The sequence below is a fragment of the Salvelinus namaycush genome, chromosome 24 (genome assembly GCF_016432855.1).
Source record: "Salvelinus namaycush isolate Seneca chromosome 24, SaNama_1.0, whole genome shotgun sequence".
Taxonomy (NCBI): domain Eukaryota; kingdom Metazoa; phylum Chordata; class Actinopteri; order Salmoniformes; family Salmonidae; genus Salvelinus; species Salvelinus namaycush.
The window spans coordinates 7,736,383-7,763,159 of record NC_052330.1 but is presented as its reverse complement, the minus strand read 5'-3'; the positions used below and the strand labels follow the sequence as shown (position 1 = coordinate 7,763,159).

Below are 26,777 nucleotides of genomic sequence, written 5' to 3'. Positions count from 1 at the left end.
GATTGGTGGTGCTGCACAGATGGTTGTCCTTCTTGAAGGTTCTCCCATCTCCACAGAGGAACTCTGGAATTGGAATCAATGGAATTTAACACAGGTGGACTCCAATCAAATTGTAGAAACATCTCAAGGATGATCAGTGGAAACATGGTGCACCTGAGCTCAATTTCGGTGTCATATCAAAGGGTCTGAAAATTTTAGAATAAGGCTTTAACATAACAAAATGTGGAAAAAGTCAAGGGGTCTGAATTCTTTCCAAATGCACTGTATCGTGTCTGTGACTATCATTAAATGTGAAGACTGTTATTTTATCAAATCAATTCTCTATGTGTAATTATTATTACGTTATTAAACTAATAATGTCAACTTTAATTAATTAGGAAGTCGGGGCACCATGGGAAAATGTTTATAGAGTCTCTATTTCCCGAATCGACACTTCAGATATTTTCATATCTTATCAATTAGTCTTCTATTTATGAATTATTAATTGTTACCTCATTAGTCTCATTCCAAACATTGTACAATTCTTGGTTATCTGCATGAACCCTGGTTTCCATAATGAATCAGCAATAAACAAATTTGCTTAATTATTTCTTTACTAACTAACAAAATAATCACACAGCATTACATAACAAACAAACAGTAGATAATGGTTACTAACAATGATAGAAAAGTCCCTAGTGGGCTAAGCCGATATGACAGCATGGTAGTCAACGGAACGGGGTGGGGACTGAGAGAGCGGGAAAGACTAAATGGATTCACTACACACAGTCTATAATTATATTCATTGAAATGCTAATCCTTTGCACATGAATGGCCACTCAATCGAGAATAATTGCAATGTATATATATTTACATCCGTATGTCGTTGTTGTCTTCTCTGTTGGAATCCTCGATCGTCCTGTAGAGTTCATCAGAGTCTCTGGTTAACTTTCCTAGAAGTCACAATGTCTTTCGTGGTTGTAGGTGGTTAGACTGGATACTTCAGAGTAACATTCAGAAATGTTCTCATAGAATAGTTGATTTGGCGGTTGTCGGTATACGTAATTTCTAGCTGCAGACTAGTAATTCGTGTCGCCTAGAATTTCACCCTTATTCTGTAGTGATCGATAGTCTCAGAGTTGAACCATTTCCAGCCGTGTAGCCAACTACCCGCTGTCTGGTTTAATGGTCTATAGAGTTGTAGCCATTCCAATGTGGGGACGACGTTCTCTGACTTATCCTTTGGTAGAGTTGAAGTTTAAACCACTTCACACACCAGCATCACCCGGCATGTTTTGGTCACAGAAATTCAACCATTTGCAACCTTAGCTTACACCGGGGTTTGTGTGGTCTGGTGTGAATTGTGCCCTGAGTGGGTTTTATACATTTCAGAGAAAATGGCAGTTCATGACGCTGACGTAACGTCTATGCTCACGTGGGCGTGGCCATTGATTTGGTTAACTTTATATGAAAAACCCATGCTCTCATTTAGAAGGTTAACATCACATTACATCTTTTCACAAATAGTTTCATATTTAATCACATATGTTTCACAATATTTAGATGTAAACCTGATAGCTGGAAAAATGTACACTTTAAGAGATACAGTTATGTGTGTTTCCTGTCCTTCATGAGATCACCAAATGAAACACACTGGTCATAACTGTCCCTTAAGTACCGATGGACCATTCCCACATTCTCAAAAGTAGAAATATTGTTTAATTCTCCTATTTTGTGGATTAGGAGTTTGGCCAAGAGAGGTTCTTTGTTCTGGTAGACTCTCTCAATACCGCATGGCAGTTTCTACCAGGTATTTATGACCTGTCGTAAAGTCATAAAACTGTGCAGAGAAAGAGAGAGGGGGGGGACTATGATCCTCCCCCCAGGGCACATCATGACAGTCCCCCTCTGGTGGGTTGAATCTTGTGATTATCCTGCAAGTTGCAAAACAACATAAAAATAATGACCACGTGATGTCCTGGTTGTGGATCATCATTGCGGTCCCCCCTCTGGTGGTTGACCTTGGTAGGCTCTCTGAAAGTGGAGCAGTACACCACAAGGATGGGCAGTGGATGTCTGGTTGGTCATTGAAAATCATTGAACATAAGAATTTGTTCTTAACTGACTTGCCTAGTTAAATTAAGGTTACATACACACCACACTGACCAAAATGTAATTTTGTTGGCATTTAAGTATGTCCCCATTACCAGTAAAATATAATCAAATCCTATTTCTTTCACAAACCTATTTCATTGTTGATTTGTTCAGTCGTTTCATTCTCAATCAGGATTTCTATGGAACACCATTTGGGTCTTTGCGTGTCAAAAAAGATACACGTCAAATAACACTATTTGATGTGTCAAATAACACGACATAATCTGTTTCAGTAGCTATAGTTAGCTAGCTAACTGTATAGCTAGGTGTCATCTAAAATAACCCTAATTTATAAGACAGTTCTTATTTGATTAATGGTGGGCGGACCCATCTATGTGAAGCTAGCCACAATAAGGATTAGCCACAATAGTGGACTTTGCGCTTAGCCTTCAAAATAAAAGTATGGCATAATTCTACTGTTTGTATTCATTTTCATCACTGTCAATGACATGGTTTTATTTTGAAGGCAAACTGCAAATTCCACTATTGTGCCTAATCCTATTTGTGGCTAGCTTCACAACACATAACCCGTTCCGGTCGAGCCTCACTAGCCAGATGAACCTAGCTGGCTGCTTATAACGTTAGCTTTGGGCAACAGGGTTAAGTAGCTGGCTTGCTATTTATGTTCATGAACTGAAGTTCAATTTCAATAGGCGAACAACAAGTGGCAACCTAGCTAATACATACTCACATGAATTCCTAAATCATTGCTAAGAATAATGAAAATGACTGCAGTTTCTACTGGTCATTGTTTTCAGGCTGGTTGTATTGGTGCTAGCTAGGTACCAAGCTAAAGATAGCTACCCCAGAAGTTGCGGTCGAACAAATTATGCTTTATTACCAACGCGGTATTGTAAACACATTGTTCGTGGCCGGTGTTTGCTTGTTTGCAGACTTTTTGTACAGCTTTGACAGTGCTACTGTATCTTTGTTGACACACAAAGACCCAAATGACGTTCCATAGTATGTATGTCATTAAGCTAATAGCAGTGACGCTATTACTGTCTAACTCCGGTAGGGCAACATCTGAAAAATAGCGCACTTGGTAGTGTGTACCGGTGCTCGACCAGTCGGCGAAAGCCAACCTCACCCACGACAGAGAACGGTTGATTGTCAAGGGCAATGAATTCAATTATCTTGGCTTTAATGGATTTTGCTTTCGAGTTGTCTCGCAGAAATTTTCTTCATCTTTCAAATGACTGCCCGACTTGTTGACTGCTCGATCCACACAGCAGACACTGTGTGGGCTAGGTTAGGAATGCTGTGTTGCACGTGTAGCGCAACATTTTATGTGGTGTTATTACGTCATGTACCTACGTTATATAGGTATGCACGATAGCTTTGACAACGGTTTTTAACATCGGTGTTAAACTAGACATTGGGCCGATACCAATGTTGGCATTTTTAGCTAATATCGGCCCGATTCCGATATGGTCACCGATATATTGTGCGTCCCTAAATTACATTTCTTCCGAAATGAGCGGCTTTGTGGCACTAAGTGATGGTTGTATGGTGTTGGAATCGGCTAAACTTTGAACATTGAGATATTAAATAAATGATAGAGACAAAGCCTTGAATAGAAAGAGTTTGTAAAAAGCCAGAAGGCTTTGGAATGTGTTTGATGGAGGAGAGGAGAGCGATGTGTTGATATAGGGAAGACAGATGGATATCTGTGGAGTAGGTGAAGGAGGGGTTGAGGTCAGGAGGTGAGGGGTGAGGTCAGTTCCCCTTAAAAGAGTAATCAGGGTTGGTATCTGGTTACCTACTTTCCTGTGGAGAGCCATAAAATGTAAGGATTGGAGGGAAAGAGGAGTGTCTTAAGTAGGATGCATATAAACTGTGATGTCTGAAATCGTTTGCTGTCTGTTTACAGCTGTACAGAACCCTTGGGGAATGATTAAACTTGGTTAAAGCTTCTCGAGTTATTTACTCTGAAAAATAAGAACCTAACAATGGGGACTTTGTTTATGGCTCTATCACTTCCTACGTGTCAAAGGAACTGAAATGAAAAGGAATGAAAGCATAAACAAAAGATATAGAAAATAAAGGTATCACACCAAAATCATCTAATTGGACTGTATTCTATATATGTCCAAGGTCCTGGCAAAATGACCCTATCATTGCATTGTCTAATGTCATATCTAGGGTGTTCCTAATGTGCGGTGTGTTGCTTAGGGCACTATCCTAAGTTGATAACTACATGATAAGTCTACAGCTGCAAGGCACCAGCTTCGGGCAGTCTACAGGGATGACCTATGGACCTCTGTGGAGAAACTGGTGAGTTCTGTAGGTGTAGAGTCTATGGCCTCAGAGTAAATTTTCAACTTTACTAAGGCTGGTATTTTTTTCAGACCCTTAAGTGATCCGAGCATAAATCCTCATTGAATGTTCTGTTGTACGTCTGCGTTTATGCTTACATAAGCGCACATGCCAAGGGAAAGGACCAAGTATCCTGCTAGGTTGCAACCTGTTCAGAATGAGTCTGACGTCATCAGATAATCTCCAGGTCAATGCCAGGAGGTCAGTAAAAATTGATGTCGACCTCAAGACATATGTTAAGGGGACCTGTAGTAGTTTTCCTACAAGTCACTGTGTCTTACATCATTGTAGTGGTGATAGGTATGAAGGAGTCTATTTCATAGCTATGTTATCCACGGAGGAGCTAACCTCACAACAGAAGTACTCTCTAAGCACTGAACCAGTCGTACGCGGTGTGATCATGGTTCATGACTTCTAATAACTTTCCTCCTGAATGGAGGGTTCTATATATTAGTGGCATGTGTGTTGACCATCAGAAGAGTGTTCTGGAGATTCCCTTACACGTGTTGCAATCTGAGTGACTACTAACTCCTCTGTCACTATTTATCAATAGCAATTTGACTTATGAGGTCTCTAATCCTCTTACTGATTGTTGCTGGACTGACTGTGGTAGCATTGGTATTGGTACTCAAGGGATCAGTTATCCTACCGATTTATTCTGAAATATTATCCTACCGGAACACATGATTAAAGTACTTTACTAGTTGTATTGTAGTTGAAACTACATATGGAAAGGCATTGCTATTTTTTCCATTTGTTTTGGAGGTGAAAGTCCACTGGACTTCTTTTACAACCAGTGTGGAACACCTCAGTAATATCTTAGATGTGTTCTAAGATGATCCCCATCTAGGGGCCTGTCTGCTCCTCACTGTTCTCATAGGGGAGTTTACAACTAGATTTGTTTTCTGCTCTGACGGCCTCATACTGTGTTGCACGTAGTCTCGACCCCCCCCCCCCCACCAGCGGTTGGTGTTGGTATCCGAGGCACAAACGAAAAGGTCGGACCCTATGTACGAGTTGTCAGCGGCCGTGTTGTTATGAGAATGGCTGAAACCTTTCAATCAAATCTCCTGGAGTTTGTGCTTCAAAATGCTGAGTGGCTGTCGAGGCCTGTCAGTCACCACAGCGTCCGCGTGTGGCAACCTCTTCAGTACCTGCGAACTGAGACGAGGATATCTGTCTGTGATATCGCAATGTGTTTTACCAGTGGGAGTCATCGGGTCAGTCGCTGGACTGACGGCGTTAATGTCATTGTAAGGGGTGACAGTCCCCCACAAAGCGGAAGATGTATCATCGGAAGCAGAGTACACTCTGCTCATTGATGTGTTTCTTGCTGAGATGGCCGCAGGGCTTGCGCAAGTGTCCTAAGAGCAAGAGAAGTTCATCTCAACTACAGTATTGCACGACTTCAAGGAGGAGGGAAGTTGCTCATTCTCAGGGACTCGAAATCATGAAAATAATGGTCAATCAGGTTTGCTGATGGAATGTGTCGAGATATCGTAATATCTCCTTGGATCGGATTCTGCACCAAGAGGTTTCTAAACGTCTTTTTCCCAAGGGGTGCTTTCGACAGATACCCCTCGTGGATGACTGCATTGCAGCTAGCGTTAGGGGAAGACAGTGTGGTCAGTGGAGAAGGCACTGTGACCTGTCACCATACATGGTTGGTTTTCCAATCCATCAGTGTGAGTAACCGATCCATCAAGTCTGCTCCGAGTAGCAGGGGTTCAGATTCGAGGCTGGTAACATACACAGGATGAACGAGCGATATGTCCTGGAAGTATAGTTTCAGCATGACTCTCAATGTGAGAGGCGAGGTAGTCTGAGTGACCCTGGAAGTGTAGTTTCGCATCATTCTACATTTAACCAACGTTTAGTTGGCTTCATAACCCTTTTGAGATCATCGAACAATGTTTTAGAGATGAGCGATATTGTCGCGCCCGAATCAATTAGCGCATGCAAGTTAAGCAGTCCTTCAGGACTGTTTCTAGGTATGGCCGTTTAGAGTCGCGTTAGTGGACATATTCCCCACAAAGTGAAGTGTTTGTTCGACGTGATGTGCCATTTCTGTTCAAGGTGAAAGCGTATCGACTTTTCGGATTTTGAGTGGGCTTGTCTTTTAACTTCTTATGGCTGAAGGGGCAGTATTGAGTAGCTTGGATGAAAGGTGCCCAGAGTAAACGGCCTGCTCCTCAGTCCCAGTTGCTAATTTATGCATATTATTATTAGTATTGGATAGAAAACACTCTGAAGTTTCTAAAACTGTTTGAATGATGTCTGTGAGTATAACAGAACTCATATGGCAGGCAAAAACCTGAGAAGAAATCCAAACAGGAAGTGGGAAATCTGAGGTTGGTTGATTTTCAACCCAGCCCCTATTGAATACACAGTGGGATATGAGTTATGTTGCACTTCCTAAGGCTTCCACTAGATGTCAACCGTCTTTAGAAACTTGTTTGAGGATTCTACTGTGAAGTGGGGGCGAATGAGAGAGGAATAAGCCAGGTGTTTGGCAGATTGCCACAGGCTCTGAAGCGCGGTCACGAGAGAGTTAGCTCTCGTTCCATTGCTTTTCTACAGACATAGGAATTCTCCGGTTGGAACATTATTGACGTTTTATGTTAAAAACATCCTAAAGATTGATTCCATACATCGTTTGACATGTTTCTATGGACAGTAACGGAATCTTTTGACATTTCGTCTGCAACTAGGGAACGCGCTTCATGACTTTGGATTTGTTTACCAAACGTGCTTACAAAAGTAGCTCTTTGGACATAAATGATGGACATTATCGAACTAAATCAAACATTTAATGTGGAACTGGGATTCCTGGGAGTGCATTCTGATGAAGATCATCAAAGCTAAGTGAATATTTATAATGCTATTTCTGACTAATGTTGACTACCCAATATGGCGGATATCTTTTTGGCTGCTTTGTTGACTGAAAGCTGTACTCAGATTATTGCATGGTTTGCTTTTTCCGGAAAGTTTTTTTGAAATCTGACACAGCGGTTGCATTAAGGAGAAGTGTATCTATATTTCCATGTCTAACAATTGTATTTTCATCGACATTTATAATGAGTATTTCTGTAAAATGATGTGGCTCTCTGCAATATCACCGGATGTTTTTGGAACTAGTGAACATAACGCGCCAATGTATACTGAGATATTTGGATATAAATATGCACTTTATCGAACAAAACATATATGTATTGTGTAACATGACGTCCTGTGAGTGTCATCTGATGAAGATCATCAAAGGTTAGTGATTAATTTTATCTCTATTTGTGCTTTTTGTGACTCCTTTCATGGCTGAATTTTTCTGTGACTTGGCGGTGACCTAACATAATCGTTTGTGGTGCTTTCGCTGAAAAGCATATTTGAAATCGGACACTTTGGTGGGATTAACAACAAGATTACCTTTAAAATGGTATAAAATACATGTATGTTTGAGGAATTTTAATTATGAGATTTCTGTTGTTTGAGTTTGGCGCCCTGCACTTTCACTGGCTGTTGTCATATCGATCCCGTTATCGGAATGATATGACTACAGCGAGTGCAGGGTGCAGGGCAAGTGCAGGGCGCCAAATTCAAAAAGCAGAAATCTCATAATAAACATTCCTCAAACATAGATGTGTCTTATATCATTTTAAAGGTAATCTTGTTGTTAATCCCACCAAAGTGTCCGATTTCAAATATGCTTTTCAGCGAAAGCACTACAAACGATTATGTTAGGTCACCACAAAACCACAATAAGCACAGCCATTTTTCCAGCGATATATAGCTTTCACAAAAACCAGAAATAGAGAAAATGAATCACTAACCTTTGATTATCTTCATCAGATGACACTCATAGGACTTCATGTTACACAATACATGCATGTTTTGTTTGATTAAGTTCATATTTATATAAAAAAATCTGAGTTGACATTGTTAAATTCCATAGTTGCAAAAACATCAAGTGATTTTGCATAGCCACATCGTTTCAACAGAAATACTCATCATAAATGTAGATGATAATACAAGTTATACACATGGAATTATAGATATACCTCTCCTTAATGCAACCGCTGTGTCAGATTTTTTTTTTTAAATACAGAAAAATAAACCATGCAATAATCTAAGACGGAGCTCAGAACAATAGCCAAATTAGCCGCCATGTTGGACTCAACAGAAACCAGAAAATACATGATAAATGTTTCCTTACCTTTGATGAATTCATCAGAATGCAGTCCTAGGAATCCCAGGTCCACAATAAATGCTTGATTTGTTCGATAATGCCCGTTATTTATGTCCAATTAGCTACTTTGGTTCGCGCCTTCGGTAAACAATTCCAAAGTCAGAAAGCACCTCCACTATAACGTGACGAAATGTCCAAAAGTTCCGTAACAGTCAGTAGAAACATGTCAAACCATGTACTGAATCAATCTTTAGAATGTTGTTAACATACATCTTGAATAACGTTCCAACCGGAAAATTAAATTGACTTCAGAAGAGCGGTGGAACGGAGGTCCTCCTCATGTGAAGGCGCATGGTGAATGCGTGATCAGCCCGTGGAAGTGATTACTCATTCCTGTCTCCTTCGGCCCCCCCTTCACATTAGAGTCATCAGACAACGTTCTGTTGACTGTTGACATCTAGTGGAAGCCGTAGGAAGTGAAAACTCATCTATATCTCGCTGTCATTTCAATTGAGAGCATGGTTGAAAATCTGACACCTCAGAAACAATTCAAACAGGAAGTGGAACTTCTCAGGTTTTTGCCTGCCATATGAGTTCTGTTATACTCACAGACATTATTCAAACGGTTTTAGAAACTTCAGAGTGTTTTCTATCCAATATGAATAATAATATGCATATATTAGCAACTGGGACTAAGGAGCAGGTCGTTTAATATGGGCACCTCTGTGCACCTTTCATCCAAGCTACTCAATACTGCCCCTTCAGCCATAAGAATTTAAACAAAGCTTTTGACCTTTTTCTTCGCAACCTTTGTATCAGAGTCTGTCGACAAAGCCTGCGGGCTTGTTTCTTGATCGAGCTGGCCCTGGATAGGGTCTCGCGTGAGAGTGGGAGAAATTGATTTTTTACTTCCTTGCTAAGGGCGTTAATTCCAGTCTTACGTGGTTAGATGGATACTTCAGAGTACCATTCAGAAATGTTCTCATAGAATAGATGTTTCGGCGGTTGTCCGTCTTCGCTTCCCAGGTTGACATAATTTCTAGCTGCTGACTAGTAATTAGTATCTAAGATTTGCTCTTATTCTGTCGGGACCGATAGTCTCAGAGTTTAACCATTTCCACCCATGTAGCCAATGCTCCACGTGGTATGGTTAGGAATTCAACAACCATTGCAACCTTAGCGGACACTGAAGTTTTTGTGGTCTAAACTCAACCTGTGCCCCCTCAGCTGACCGAGGTACACGTGGTCTGAAGATGATTTAGAAAACAGTAGAAAAGGGCTCTTCCATGACGCCAGATCATGTCTGTGCTCAAGGGGGCAGGCCAATGACTTAGTTAAACTTTAAAGGGAATACAGTTCCCTTTCATTTAAGGTTTAACATCACTTTACATCATTTCACAAATAGTTTCATCTTTACTCATTCATTTTATACAAGAATTAGAATCAAACCTCATAATTGAGAAATGTACATATTCAGAGATATAGTCATGTGTGTTTCCTGTCCTCTCTGAGGTCACCAAATGAAACACACTCGTCATACCTGTCCCTTGAGTGTCCACGGACCATTCCCACCTTCTCACAAGTGGACATTTTGTATCAAATCCTCATTTTGGGGATTTAGGAGTTTGTCATGTGAAATCCTTTGTTCTCTCTATGTGTCTCTTTCTGCATGGCCAGGGGGAAAGAGTCTCCTCCACGAATTTACGACCTCAGATAACAGAACCTGGGTGTAGGAGAGAGAGAGGGGGAAGCCACTAGCTATACCCAAAAAGGGCCAAGTCATGACATATTATAGGCTATTTGGGAATTAAACTTTAATTCTTATGGCTGAGATCCCGTTAACGGGATCGACTTGACAACAGCCAGTGAAAGTGCAGGGCGCCAAATTCAAACAACAGAAATCTCATAATTAAAATTCCTCAAACATACAAGTATTTTACACCATTTTAAAGATAAACTTGTTTTAAATCCAGCCTCAGTGTCCGATTTCAAAAAGGCTTTACGAAGAAAGCACACCAAACGATTATGTTAGGTCAGTACCTAGTCACAGAAAAACACAGCCATTTTTCCAGCCAAAGAGAGGAGTCACAAAAAGCAGAAATAGAGATAAAATTAATCACTAACATTTGATGATCTTCATCAGATGACACTCATAGGACTTCATGTTACACAATACATGTATGTTTTGTTCGATAAAGTTCATATTTATATGCAAAAATCTTAGTTTACATTGGCGCGTTATGTTCAGTAATGTTTTGCCTCCAAAACATCCGGTGATTTTGCAGAGAGCCACATCAATTTACAGAAATACTCATAATAAACATTGCTAAAAGATACAAGTATTATACACTGCTCAAAAAAATAAAGGGAACACTTAAACAACACAATGTAACTCCAAGTCAATCACACTTCTGTGAAATCAAACTGTCCACTTAGGAAGCAACACTGATTGACAATACATTTCACATGCTGTTGTGTAAATGGAATAGACAGGTGGAAATTATAGGCAATTAGCAAGACACCCCCAATAAAGGAGTGGTTCTGCAGGTGGTGACCACAGACCACTTCTCAGTTCCTATGCTTCCTGGCTGATGTTTTGGTCACTTTTGAATGCTGGTGGTATGCTGGTGGTTTCACTCTAGTGGTAGCATGAGACGGAGTCTACAACCCACACAAGTGGCTCAGGTAGTGCAGCTCATCCAGGATGGCACATCAATGCGAGCTGTGGCAAGAAGGTTTGCTGTGTCTGTCAGCGTAGTGTCCAGAGCATGGAGGCGCTAACAGGAGACAGGCCAGTACATCAGGAGACGTGGAGGAGGCCGTAGGAGGGCAACAACCCAGCAGCAGGACCGCTACCTCCGTCTTTGTGCAAGGAGGAGCAGAAGGAGCACTGCCAGAGCCCTGCAAAATGACCTCCAGCAGGCCACAAATGTGCATGTGTCTGCTCAAACGGTCAGAAACAGACTCCATGAGGGTGGTATGAGGGCCCGACGTCCACAGGTGGGGGTTGTGCTTACAGCCCAACACCGTGCAGGACGTTTGGCATTTGCCAGAGAACACCAAGATTGGCAAATTCGCCACTGGCGCCCTGTGCTCTTCACAGATGAAAGTAGGTTCACACTGAGCACATGAGCACATGTGACAGACGTGACAGAGTCTGGAGACGCCGTGGAGAACGTTCTGCTGCCTGCAACATCCTCCAGCATGACCGGTTTGGCGGTGGGTCAGTCATGGTGTGGGGTGGCATTTCTTTGGGGGGCCGCACAGCCCTCCATGTGCTCGCTAGAGGTAGCCTGACTGCCATTAGGTACCGAGATGAGATCCTCAGACCCTTTGTGAGACCATATGCTGGTGCGGTTGGCCCTGGGTTCCTCCTAATGCAAGACAATGCTAGACCTCATGTGGCTGGAGTGTGTCAGCAGTTCCTGCAAGAGGAAGGCATTGATGCTATGGACTGGCCCACCCGTTCCCCAGACCTGAATCCAATTGAGCACATCTGGGACATCATGTCTCGCTCCATCCACCAACGCCACGTTGCACCACAGACTGTCCAGGAGTTGGCGGATGCTTTAGTCCAGGTCTGGGAGGAGATCCCTCAGGAGACTATCCGCCACCTCATCAGGAGCATGCCCAGGCGTTGTAGGGAGGTCATACAGGCACGTGGAGGCCACACACACTACTGAGCCTCATTTTGACTTGTTTTAAGGACATTACATCAAAGTTGGATTAGCCTGTAGTGTGGTTTTCCACTTTAATTTTGAGTGTGACTCCAAATCCAGACCTCCATGGGTTGATAAAATTTGATATCCATTGATCATTTTTGTGTGATTATGTTGTCAGCACATTCAACTATGTAAAGAAAAAAGTATTTAATAAGAATATTTCATTCATTCAGATCTAGGATGTGTTATTTTAGTGTTCCCTTTATTTTTTTGAGCAGTGTACATGGATCTTTAGATAAACTTCTCCTTAATGCAGCCGCTGTGTCAGATCTTTTTAAAAATGTACGGAAAAAGCACACCATGCTATAATCTGAGTACAGTGCTCAGAGCCCAAACAAGCCATACAGATATCCGCCACGTTGTGGAGTCAACAGAAGTCAGAAATAGTATTATAAGTATTCACTTACCTTTGATGTGTCACGTCCGATGCTGGAGGAAGACCAAAGTGCAGCGTGGTGAGGGTACATTTCTCTTTTTATTTAAAATGTCGCCAACAAAACAACAACTGAAGAAAACAACCGTGAAGCTTACAGGGCTAAGTGCCACTAACAAAGTTAAACTACCCACACTGAAAGGAGGGAAAAAGGGCTACCTAAGTATGGTTCCCAATCAGAGACAACGATAGACAGCTGTCCCTGATTGAGAACAATACCTGGCCAAAACATAGAAATAAAGAAACATAGAAAACAAAACATATAATGCCCACCCCAAATCACACCCTGACCAAACCAAATAGAGACATAAAAAGGCTCTCTAAGGTCAGGGCGTGACATGATGATCTTCATCAGAATGCGCTCCCAGGAATCCCAGTTCCACAATAAATGTGGATTTATTGTGGAACTGTTCGATAACGTCCGTAATTTATGTCCAAATACCTCCTTTTTGTTCGCGCGTTTAGTTCCAAAATCCAAAATTGATGACGCGCAGGTCAGACGAAAAGTCAAAGAATTCCATTACAGTTCGTAGAAACATGTCAAACGATGTATAGAATCAATCTTTAGGATGTTTTTAACATAAATCTTCAATAATGTTTCAACCGGAGAATTCCTTTGTCTTCAGAAATGCGATGGAACGCAGGTCGTCCTCCCGGGAGTGCGCATGGTCAGCTCATGCCAGACACCTGACTCAAAGAGCTCTCCTTCCCTCATTCTTCACAGTAGAAGCATCAAACAAGGTTCTAAAGACTGGTGACATCTAGTGGAAGCCTTAGGAAGTGCAATATGACCCCAAAGACACTGTATATTGGATAGGCAAACCTACAAACCTCAGATTTCCCACTTCCTGGTTGGATTTTTTCTCAGGTTTTTGCCTGCCATATGAGTTCTGTTATACTCACAGACATCATTCAAACAGTTTTAGAAACGTCAGAGTGTTTTCTATCCAAATCTACTAATAATATGCATATCTTAGCTTCTGGGACTGAGTAGCAGGCAGTTTACTCTGGGCACCTTATTCATCCATCAATACTGCCCCCCAGCCATAAGAAGTTAATTCTCCCATTTTGTGCATTAGGAGTTTGGCCAAGAGAGGTTCTTTGTTCTGGTAGACTCTCTCAATACTGCATGGCAGTTTCTACCAGGTATTTATGACCTGTCATAAAGTCATACAACTGTGGAGAGAGAGAGAGAGAGAGAGAGAGAGGAGGGGGCTATAATCCTCCCCCAGGGCATGTCATGACAAATGTATGCTACTCCAATGCATTCTGCCTACAACAAAATCTCTTGCATAGTTTTGTTTCGGTATGTTGCATTGAAAGTGGTTAATACTGTGTTGATTCAATCACAATTGCCACAGTAAAGGGAAACCTTGATAGTGTTAACAGGGAAAACTCTAGTCAAGATCACTTTCTGAATCAAAATGCAAGCCGCGATCTACCTCTCAGAATTTTATTTAACATTTCCTAAAAAATGTAAGCCTATACAATATTAACCAATGAAAAACAGTACTGTAGCAAGTCAGTCTGTGTAGTAAACTATAGGCCCAATACATTATCACTGCATATTAGCTGTGCAAAATTGCCTTGCTAATGCATTATTGTTCGGGCCATTTTAAGTTTGAGGTAAGCTTTATGATCACACCAGTAATAGATCCATTGTTGTATTACTTATGAGGCACAGCTGAGGGAGCATACATTTAAATAATTCACTTTTTATTTGTATTTTACTGGGCTGATGGTGCCTGCATCTGATGTTCAGTCTCAGTGGAGGGAGAGAGCAGCAGCCTCTCAACATCCCTCTGCTCTCCCTTTCCTCCACTGACACTGGCCAAAAAGGGACAAAGTCTTACAGCTGATGGTGACTCTAGTCACACCTCATGCACAAATGAATGTTGTTACTCCCATGAATAGAGAAAGTGAAATAGTCCTCAATATTAAAAAAGGCACAAGCCACTAATAATAACAACAATGCAAACCTATAGATACACTTTCCTACTCATTCATTACTGCTGCAGTGTTTGTTGTAGTGCTGAGTGGAAATAGGAAGAACTTGCATTTTATGGCTTATAAAAGTATTGAATACAAAGTGTTGACAGTGCTGAGTAAGAACTTAAACATGAGCTCACTCATTAAAAACAGCATCTCTTTGCTGTATTTGTTGACAGTCTGTCTCTAGTCACGTTTTAACCGTTTTGAAATCTCACAGTATCAATTTTGCTGTAGCTTTCTTTTATGCCTGCTACGTTACTGCAGACACGGTAATCTGAGCCATCAGATTGGCCAGCGGTAGGCCAACAGTGCACTTGATTTGCTCTCTGGGCCCACAGGGAAGGTAGAGTGTGTACCTTCAGATGCATGAAATGGTTCAAAATGGCAACAGTTCGCCTACCCGATGCGCAAGGCAGCTGAATCGGGTGCACCTACCATCAACAGCCCGAGACAAAGAAAAAAAATAGGAACACAAGGCTTTATCGGTGAGTTTTTTACAGAAATGATTGATTAGGAATGCCTTGGAGATCGATTGGTTGGTGACTACTGCTCTAGAAAGTTGAGTGAAGGGGCAGTCTCTGGGCTACTGCGCATGTGCGCAGTTTAGAGGGAACATTTGGCGCAACTCAATATTAGTAAGGTGTTCCTAATGTTTGGTATACTCAGTGTATATCTGATCATAAATATACACTATAATCCAGGGAGAGGGTGAGACCCTGGTAATCACAACATATACAATCAATGGCTTAATCTACAACTCTACATCCAGGAATGGGTTCAGAGGATTTATACAAGGCTGCAACCAATTAACAAATGAATCCAAAAGCCATCTCTGTCTGTTTCGATGACCTGCAGGACTTCACCATGACCCTGTATCTGAGGCACTACTGGAAAGATGAGAGGCTGTCCTTTCCCAGCACAACCAATAAGAGCATGACGTTCGACGGGCGCCTGGTCAAGAAGATCTGGGTGCCTGATGTGTTCTTCGTCCACTCCAAGAGGTCGTTCATTCATGACACCACCACTGAGAACATCATGCTCAGGGTGTTCCCAGACGGACACGTGCTCTACAGCCTCAGGTGAGGAAACTGGAAGCAGCAGCTTCGTTTTGTGTCATTTCTACGATGGCAGCGCAGAACTCAGTTGATCCACATTTTCCCAGCACACATCTACCCATCTCATAGAATCATACTTTACTACGAGGATGTAGCATGTTGACATTTTTGTGTTTTCGTCGTGGTGGATATAAAGATGTTGTGTTTGAATCCCAAGGGTGACGGTTACTGCTGCCTGTAACATGGACTTCAGTCGTTTCCCTCTGGATTCACAGACCTGCACCTTAGAGCTGGAGAGCTGTAAGTAGTGGTACTCTGACTGTCTCATACTGTGTTATGAAGGGATTTTGTGTGGCGGTACAGTACATTAGGCAGATTTCAATTACAAATCCATTTCTGTTGTCTCCAGATGCTTACACGGACGAGGACCTCATGCTGTACTGGAAGAGTGGGGATGAGTCCCTGAGCACGGATGACAGGATCTCTCTGTCTCAGTTCCTCATCCAGAAGTTTCACACTACCTCCAGACTGGCTTTCTACAGCAGCACAGGTAGAACCACAAATAATCTCTGAGGGTCGGATAAGAAAACGTATTGTATAAAAATAACACTTTCTGTATACAAATGACGACTGGATGTTGCAGCATTTACTTCTCAAGAAGTCAACATTTATTTGAATAACAAAATTGAAGTATATTTTCTGACTGTTTGTATGGATATTTGTATGTGACAATTTCACTGAATCCAAATACAGTACATTGTTGGACAAATACATCTGCTCTTAAGTTCTTCAGAGAAGCAAAACCCATTTTCATATTTATGGTGATATCTCACGTGTCTTTCACTTCTTCCCTCCAGGCTGGTACAACCGTCTGTACATCAACTTCACCCTGCGACGCCACATCTTCTTCTTCCTGCTTCAGACCTACTTCCCTGCCACTCTGATGGTCATGTTGTCCTGGGTGTCCTTCTGGATCGACCGTCGGGCCGTACCGGCCAGGGTCTCATTAGGTAAGATACACTCTTAGAAGAAAAGATTCTACCTAGAACCTAAAAGGGTTCTTCAGTTGTCCCTGAGGCGGGTAAACCTTTTTCTAAGAGTGTAGATGGATTGGTTGGTTCATATCTATGAGGATACTTCCTTGAGTCTCGTGTTCACATGGACGTTGTGTGTTGTACTGTGCTCCAGGTATCACCACGGTGCTCACCATGTCCACCATCATCACCGGAGTCAACGCCTCCATGCCCAGGGTTTCCTACATCAAAGCTGTGGACATTTACCTCTGGGTCAGTTTTGTGTTTGTGTTCCTATCGGTGCTGGAATATGCTGCCGTCAACTATCTGACAACGTTGAGGGACGGGAAAGATCGGAAGCTCAGGGAAAAGGCCAGAGAGCAGGTAAGGTTCCCATCTTACTATGCTGTACTGCTCTTCTTTATGTCCTTTCAGCATTTTCCTAGTCTGATCTCTCTTTCTTTCTCTTTATCTCTCTCTCTTCTGTGCTACAGTCCCTGGGCCTGGCGAGAGAACAGGTAAAGGTCCTCATCATACCACACTGAACTACAAGTCCTTTCATCGTTTTTCCTACTCTGATCTCTCTCTATCTCTCTTTCTCTCTCTCACCCACCTGTCTCTCTCTCTCCCTCCCTCCATCTCTCTCTCTCTCTCTGCCCTACAGTCGCTCCCCTGCACATGTGGCATGTCCCACACCGGGACCATGATGGTGGACGGGACCTACAGCGAGTCCGACACCAACAGTCTAGCCGGGTACACCAGGGCACCCGCTCCTGAGGACCCCCCGGAGAAGCAGGAACGCATGGTGGTGCACATCTCCTTGGACAACGAGTCCACGGCAACCAAGAAGAAGACGCGCTTCCGCAGCTTCAGTTTCATGCAGAACACCCACGCCATAGACACCTACTCCCGCATGATCTTTCCTGGATCCTACATCATTTTCAACCTCATCTACTGGTCTGTGTACTGCTGAGGCTCTCCCGGACAGCCTTGTTACAGTCAGCAGAGAGACAATCTACTGATGTCGCTGTACCAGATGAAACAGGACCGTTATTTAACTCTGACTGACAAACTGATTGACTCAAAGTGGTAATGACCTCCATAATGCACATTGAGGTGGTGGATTTCTTATAACACCTGTGCTCACCAGCAGCACTCACAAATGTTTTCACAGATCTCTAGATGGATAACACCCTTCTATCCTCACCATCAGCTACAACCATCTTACTACTTGATTCAACTGTACAGCTTTCCTTTTTTTGCTATATAAACTATTTACGCAACCATGCAGGTCCAAGCACAAACTATGATGAATTTTATACTCATGGTACTGTCAAAGCAGGAAAACTGTATCTGTATTACTGATAGTATACGCACTTCTAAAATGGACTGAGTGTTGCCCAAGCTTGCCTCTTTAAGCAGAAAACAGAAAGCTTGATCCATAATGTGAGGGTTTGACCTCTAAATCGACTATGTTGATTTGGCAAGCATCAATTGCTCATGAGCAAATTGAAACACAGCCACAGACTCATGTCTTCTAGGAATTCACCAAGTGTTATTCTTTTTAACAGCTGATCATGATTGAGCAAACCACACAAAAATCTAAATCTACATTTATACAAGCTGGAATTTTCATGACATAGATGTTCACTTAGATTACAGTATTTCAGTATTTATTCAATTATTTATTCATTTTAGGCCTATCAATTTACTTACTTAATAAATGTTTAGTGCACTAATATGCCATTATACCTTAAGTTGTTAAAAACAATGCATGGGGCTAAATAGGTTTTTTCATGGCTGGCCACAGAAATTGTGAGGGTGGGTAGGTACCATTAATGAATGCTTATGTGAACTATCATTCAGCTTGTTTCAGGAACTCAATGTTATCAACCAATTAAAGAGTTGTTTCTGTTTGTATATTATTCAGAAGGGGTTTTAAAGACGTATAAACCTTTATCAGTGATGTATTGAACTTGAACAGCCTTAAGTGACCTGGTTTCACGGCTATATCTTTTGTGTTTGTTTGTTTGATTGACTGTTTGGATTACAAGTGACTGCATATTGCTTTTTTATATCCAGTATTCTATCCAACCAGTATATTAGTACACATGGTATTGTATGTAGTATGTAGATAGCCACAAGCATGAGCTGGATTTACTAGGCATCCATATTGCCACTGTAGACATGTCAGCATGTAGGACAAATGCTCAACCAACGCAAATCACCTCATACAGATGCTTGTCCACAAGCTGCACAACTACTGTAGACTGATTATTGTTGCGTCAGAATATTTAGAATGTATGCTTTTTGGAGCAGATTTATAAATAAAGGCTTTAAGCTAAAAGCATGTTTGCCGTCAATGTGTTTGAGCATGATTCATGATCATACATATTTTGTTTGCCTGTTCTCAATCTAAAGAAAAGTCTGTAAACATTGTCTTTCAATTGCTGGAGGTCGGGTTGCAAAGTTCCAGTAACTCAAAATCCCCAACTTCTTTCAAAAATCCCAGTTGGAAGATTCCCTGAAGCAAGAGGTGATAAGCAGGAAATCTGAAATTCTCCAACAAGGATTTCGGGAAAACCTGTGAATTTTGGAAAAGCTGCTGGACTTTTGCAACCCTAGCTGGATTATGTCATTGTTTCCTTATGGATGAGGCAACATTACTAAGGACTATGAGATAAGATGACTGGAAATACAGCATTCACTTTAAGAATAATGTGTTTGTGAGACAATCTTGCCATGTGCTGTACATCTGTCTGTCTGTAATCCAGATTTTAGAGAGCATTCATAGCACAGTTAATCCCCAAACAAACAAATCAAATGAAATTAGCCTCAGTGAGAATGTCTAAGCTGCCCCCACCTACAGAGCCGCTATATGTGTCTCCACACTGAGTGTACAAAACATTAGGAACACCTTCCTAATATTGAGTTGCACCCCCCTTTGTCTCCAATGCTTCCCAAATTGTCTGGATGTCCTTTGGGTGGTGGCCCATTCTTGATACACACGGGAAACTGTTGAGCATGAAAAACCCAGCAGCGTTGCAGTTCTCGACACACTCAAACCGGTGCGCCTGGCACCTACTACCATACCCCATTCAAAGGCACTTAAATCTTTTGTCTTGCCCATTCACCCTCTGAATGCCATACATACACAATCCATGTGGGATCATAGCTTTCACCTGGTCAGTCTGTCATGGAAAGTTCCTAATGTTTTGTACAGCCAGTGTATATTACAACATAACATTGTAACATAATGGAGCTACAGTACAGTTGCCTATTGCCTACATATCCCTTTCAGCAGGATATGCCTGATATAGCATTGACCAATCAAGTGAGGCCCAGTGGTTGACCTACTGAACATCATAGATGTCATGTGATATGGCTAACTCATTCAGCAGAAAAATGACATCACTGTCATTGATCCACAGCACAGTTTGATCCTTTGTCCTCTGTCTGCAGAGAAACAACTGCTGTTTCTGTTAACTGGCATTTAGGCAATATGCTAAACCCTGTTATGTTACAGTGATGCCTGTTACATTGTGTAATCTGTCTACAAATGTTTATTGTTGTCCCATCAGATGACCGCTGTCTGTGGTCCTCAGTAAACCAGTAACAGAGGGTGAGTTGGGATTGGATGCCCAGTGCCCTACCCCTTCATGGCAATCCAATCCTCACTACAAATACACCCTAATACAGGGCTTAACTATTATGATTAGGCAACTCTCTCTTCGTGTGTGTGTGTGTTGGTTCTATCCTTGTGAAGACCTGAAATCCCCAAAAGTCACTACAAGGATAGTCCCTATGAGGACAAAGGCTACTTTAAACTTAGGAGTTAGGTTTAGGGTTACAGTTATGGTTAGGGTTAAAATTAGGGTTAGGGTAAGTGGTTAGGTTTAGGAGTTAGGTTTCGGTTTCGGTTTACGGGTTAAGGTTAGGGTTAGGGTTAGAATTAGGTTTAGGGTTGTTTACCCAAGTTACCAAAGTTTATGAAATCAGCTTAAAATATAATAATTTATATCCTAAGTATATCATAATTCATATTCATACAGTATATTGTAAAAAATATTTTAACAAGCATCTACAGTAAATATTATACTATTGTATTATGCCATGCTCACTGTCATATTCAACAGAACCATCATCATCAGTTGACAGTTGGTTAGTGCAGATTAATTTATAATGAAGAGAGATAGACCAATTTTTTTTTTAATGTAATTTCATGCGGTTGGCTTTGCATCAAGTGCTGCAATCTTCCGCCCACCAAATCCAGATGAATTATGTGTGGGGAGAAGTGATTGGGGAGGTGGGAGAAAATCAGTCAGTTCAAACAAAATGAAATTGCCACACATGCTATGAAAGAACTGCAACAGCATTCTAAATGATTTATGTAATGGGAAACATATTGGATTACCTCTGTGATAGCTGATGTGTTGATGAGCTTTCTGAAGCTATGGCTGCTTTGGCATCACCCAGGTGGGTGATACACATTGGTAGCAGTAGATAAGGTGAGTTTCCCCCTTGTGCAAATCACTTTAAGCATCTGTAAAAGCATCTTATAATTCCAATCAATTGTTCATTGCAATTTAAAAAAAATCATTATTAAATTAGATATATACAGTATCTCGTAAAAGAAGACCTTGCCATCAGGTACTTTTCTATCTGGTAGGTATTTCTGTAAGACAAATGTCCACTCTAAAACTTGTTTTAGACCATGCCGCCCTCTATTGGTTGAAAGGTATGCAATAGAATGTTTGTTCAAATGAAATCCAAGTAAATGTGTTCCCTGTAGTCTTGTGTGTGCCAGTGCTCTGGAACAGCAGGTGGTGGTGCTATAACACTATGTATTGCACTTGTAGTGTACACTGCTGTCATTGAGGACTACTGCATTTTACATCCTGATATCTTGAATACCGGGTTAGGGTTAGGGTTGAAACGGGATGTGGACATTAATCTAGGGGTTAGGGTAAGGGTTGTAGTTGAGGCTGGTTTAGTGTTGAACCGGGATGTGGACAGCTAGGGTTAAGGTTAGGGTTGTGGTTGAGGGTTAGAGTTAGCCCCAACCTTGGCTCCAGCTCCAATCTTAACTCTAACCCTAGCTTCATGTCCACATCCCAGTTCAACTCTAACCCTAGCTTCATGTCCACATCCCAGTTCAACTCTAACCCTAGCTTCATGTCCACATCCCAGTTCAACTCTAACCCTAGCATCCTGTTTATAAAAAATACAAAAATGGGTTAGAGTTGAATCTTACATAACATGTAGCCTATGTAATCTGAGGCAGATTAACTTCCATTTGAATGCCACATACAGTAATAGGACAGCTCATATCATGACACCATGTGCATCAGAGAACATGAAGTTAGTAACTTACAAATCTTTTCTGCAGAGAAATATTGGCTTTGCCCTGTGGTGCTGCCCTAGACCACAAAAAATGTCTACATCGATTTTACTATTTGTGGTGCTGACAGCCAATCCCTAAATTGTGTTGACGCGCCCTTGTGACTCTGCCTGGCCTGAACAGATGCTGTGTTTTAGTATGTTAATCTCAGATTTCAGTTTGGCACAGAATAGTATTACGCTCCCTGTGTTTTAGGCTATTCAGACACTTCCAGGTTCTGTCCTGATCCTGTTTGCAGGTCGGGATAGGCTAATGATACAGTAGTATCAGGAGTATACTTATAGTACTATCAGGAGTACACAATGAGCGCAGGAGTGCAGGTGCATACTGCTACTCCTCCATAAGGAGTATAGGAATATACTGCTAATCTTCCTTAAGGAATACAGGAGTAAAAGAGGGGGAATAGCCTTTGTCATGCACTCTTCACAACTGTCTTGGTGTGTTTGGACCATGATAGTTTGTTGGTGATGTGGACACCAAGGAACTTGAAGCTCTCAACCTGCTCCACTACAGTCGATGAGAATGGGGGCTTGCTCGGTCCTCCTTTTTCTGTAGTCCACAATCATCTTCTTTGTCTTGATCATGTTGAGGGAGAGGTTGTTGTCCTGGCACCACACGGCCAGGTCTCTGACCTCCTCGCTGTCTCATTGTTGTCGGTGATCAGGCCAACCACTGTTGTGTCATCGGCAAACTGAATGATGGTGTTGGAGTCGTGCCTGGCCATGCAGTCATGAGTGAACAGGGAGTTCAGGAGAGGACTGAGCACGCACTCCTGAGGGGTCACCGTGTTGAGGATCAGCGTGGCTGTAGTCAATGAACAGCATTCTCACATAGGTGTTCCTTTTGTCCAGGTGGGAAAGGGCAGTGTGGAGTGCAATAGAGATCTGTGGATCTGTTGGGGCGGTAAGCAAATTGGACTCAGTCAGAGACAGGTTGAAAATGTCAGTGAAGACACTTGCCAGTTGGTCAGTGCATGCTCGGAGTACACGTCCTGGTAATCCGTCTGGCCCTGCGGCCTTGTGAATGTTGACCTGTTTGAAGGTCTTACTTAGATCTGGTATGGAGAGCGTGATCACACAGTCGTCCGGAACAGCTGATGCTCTCATGCATGTTTCAGTGTTACTTGCCTCGAAGCGAGCATAGAAGTAATTTAGCTCGTCTGGTAGGCTCGTGTCACTGGGCAGCTCGCGGCTGTGCTTCCCTTTGTAGACTGTAATAGTTTGCCCTGCCACATCCGACGAGCGCCGGAGCCGGTGTAGTACGATTAAAGCTTGGTCCTGTATTGACGCTTTGCCTGCTTGATGGTTGGTCGGCGGGCATAGCGGAATTTCTTATAAGCTTCCGGGTTAGAGTCCCGCTCCTTGAAAGCGGTGCATCAGTGCAGATGTTGCCTGTAATCCATGGCTTCTGGTTGGGGTATGTATGTACAGTCACTGTGGGGACGACGTCATCGATGCACTTATTGATGAAGCTAGTGACTGATGTGGTGTACTCCTCAATGCCATTGGAGGAATCACGGAACATATTCCAGTCTGTGTTAGCAAAACAGTCCTGTAGCTTAGTATCTGCTTCATCTGACCACTTTTTTAATGACAGTCACTGGTACTTCCTGCTTTAGCTTTTGCTTGTAGGCAGGAATCAGGAGGATAGAATTATGGTCAGATTTGCTAAATGGAGGGCGAGTGAGTGCTTTGTATGCGTCTCTGTGTGCGGAGTAAAGGTGTTCTAGAGATTTTTCCCTCTGGTTGCCCATTTAACATGCTGGTAGAAATTAGGTAAAATGGATTTAAGTTTCCCTGCATTAATTAAAGTCCCCGGCCACTAGGAGCGTTGCCTCTGGATGAGCGTTTTCTTATTTGCTTATGGCCATATACAGCTCATTGAGTGCGGTCTGCATCGGTTTGTGCCAGCATCGGTTTGTGGTGGTAAATAGACAGCTACGAAGAATATATATGAAACCTCTCTTGGTAAACAGTGTGTTCTACAGCTTATCATGAGATACTCTACCTCAGGCGAGCAAAACCTTGAGAATTCCTTTGATTTCGTGCACCAACTGTCACCCCTTGTCTCACAGTGGCTTGCGAAAGTATTCACCCCCTTGGCATTTTTCCTATTTTGTTGCCTTGCAACCTGGAATTAAAATGGATTCTTGGGGGGTTTGTATCATTTGATTTACACAACATGCCTAACACTTTGAAGATGCAAAATATTTTTTACTGTGAAACAAACAAGAAATAAGACAAAAAAACTGAAAACTTGAGCATGCGTAACTATTCACCCCCCCAAAGTCAATAGTTTGTAGAGTCACCTTTTGCAGCAATTACAGCTGCAAGTCTCTTGGGGTATGTCTCTATAAGCTTGGCACATCTAACCACTGGGATTTTTGCTCATTCTTCAAGGCAAAACTGCTCCAGCTCCTTCAAGTTGGATGGGTTCCGCTGGTGTACAGCAATCTTTAAGTCATACCACAGATTCTCAATTGGATTGAGGTCTGGGCTTTGACTAGGTCATTCCAAGACATTTAAATGTTTCCCCTTAAACCACTCAAGTGTTGCATTAGCAGTATGCTTAGGGTCATTGTCCTGCTGGAAGGTGACCCTCCGTCCCAGTCTCAAATCTCTGGAAGACTGAAACAGGTTTCCCTCAAGAATTTCCCTGTATGTAGCGCCATCCATCATTCCTTCAATTCTGACCAGTTTCCCAGTCCCTGCCGATGAAAAACATCCCCACAGCATGGGGTGATGAGAGGTATTGGGTTTGCGCCAGACATAGCGTTTTCCTTGATGGCCAAAAAGCTACATTTTAGTCTAATCTGACCAGAGTACCTTCTTCCATATGTTTGGGGAGTCTCTTATTTTTTGAATTTCACTTCACCAATTTGGACTATTTTGTGTATGTCCATTACATGAAATCCAGATAAAAATAGATTTAAATTACAGGTTGTAATGCAACAAAAAAAGGAAAAACGCCAAGAGGGGTGAATACTTTTGCGAGGCGCCTGTTCTATCCTGCCGAAAAGCGTAAAACCCGCCAGCTGTATGTTATTCATGTCGTCGTTCAGCCACGACTCGGTGAAACATAAGATATTACAGTTTTTAATGGTAGGATATACATGCTCGTAGCTCGTCTATTTTATTATCCAATGATTGTACTTTGGCCAATAGGACCAATGGTAAAGGCAGATTACCCACTCGCCGTCGTATCCTTACAAGGCACCCAGACCTACGTCCCCGATTTCTCCCTCTCTTTCTCCTGCAAATGACGGGGATGAGGGCCTTGTCGGGTGTCTGGAGTAAATCCTTTGCGTCCAACTCATTAAAGAAAAACTATTATTCCTGTACGGTGTGAGTAATCGCTGTCCTGATATCTAGAAGCTCTTTTCGGTCATAAGAGATGGTGGCAGAAACATTATGTACAAAATAAGTTACAAATAACACCAAAAAACACACATAATAGCACAATTGGGTAGGGGACCGTAAAACGGCAGCCATCTCCTCCGGCGCCATTATTGCTCCTCCAGCGCCAATTGACCACCAAACAATTTATGAGTTGAAATTCGAATTTAATTGGCCACACCTCACAGGATGTAGAATTTGAATTGGCGTTTGAGAGACAGGAAGTAGAATTGAATTCTGTGGAATTCAAAGAAATTCAACTCCGTCATAGAACATGAGAGTTTCATTGAATCTGACACTTCCAGATAGCAAACAATATATGACTTTTGTCTGGAAATAATGTTCATATTCTTTTAACCTTAGTGCTTAGAATAGCCAATTATACACTACATGACCAAAAGTATGTGGACACCTGCTCATCGAGCATCTCAATCCACAATCATGGACATTAATATGGAGTTGGTCCCCCCTTTGCTGCTTTAACAGCCTCCACTCTTCTTAGAAGGCTTTCCAGTAGATGTTGGAACATTGCTGTGGGGACTTGCTTCCATTCAGCCAAAACAGCATTAGTGAGGTTGGGCACTGATGTTGGGCAATTAGGCCTGGCCTGCAGTCGGCATTCCAATTCATCCCAAAGGTGTTCGATGGGGTTGAGGTCAGGGCTCTGTGCAGGCCAGTCAAGTTCTTCCACACCAATCTCAACAAACCATTTCTGTATTGACCTCGCTCTGTGCACGGGGGCATTGCCATGCTGAAACAGGAAAGGGCCTTCTCCAAACTGTTGCCACATAGTAGGAAGCACTGAATGTCCTAGACTGTCACTGTATAATGTAGCGTTAAGATTTCCTTTCACTGGAGCTAAGGGGCCTAGTCCGAATCATGAAACACAGCCCCAGACCATTATTCCTCCTTCCCCAAACTTTACAGTTGGAGCTATACATTCGGGCAGGTAACGTTCTCCTGGCACCTGCTAAATCCAGATTCTTCCATCGGACTGCCAGATGGTGAAGCGTGATTCATCCCTCCAGAGAATGTGTTTCCACTGCTCCAGAGTCCAATGGCGGCGAACTTTACACCACTCCAGTCGACGCTTGGCATTGCACATGGTGATCTTAGGCTTATGTGTGACTGCTC

The 26,777-nt window shown here is 42.3% G+C and overlaps 1 protein-coding gene across 1 annotated transcript in view; it reads left to right on the top strand.

Moving 5' to 3' along the window:
- LOC120019529 (gamma-aminobutyric acid receptor subunit rho-2-like) overlaps positions 1-17,820 on the top strand; it is a 34,041-nt gene extending 16,221 nt beyond the window's left edge. The window contains exons 4-9 of the mRNA XM_038962825.1: positions 15,635-15,858; positions 16,052-16,134; positions 16,244-16,384; positions 16,692-16,844; positions 17,023-17,231; positions 17,512-17,820. Of these exons, the coding sequence (XP_038818753.1) occupies positions 15,635-15,858; positions 16,052-16,134; positions 16,244-16,384; positions 16,692-16,844; positions 17,023-17,231; positions 17,512-17,820 (1,119 nt within the window). The remainder of the gene's footprint in view (positions 1-15,634; positions 15,859-16,051; positions 16,135-16,243; positions 16,385-16,691; positions 16,845-17,022; positions 17,232-17,511) is intronic.
- Positions 17,821-26,777: the final 8,957 nt, after the last annotated feature.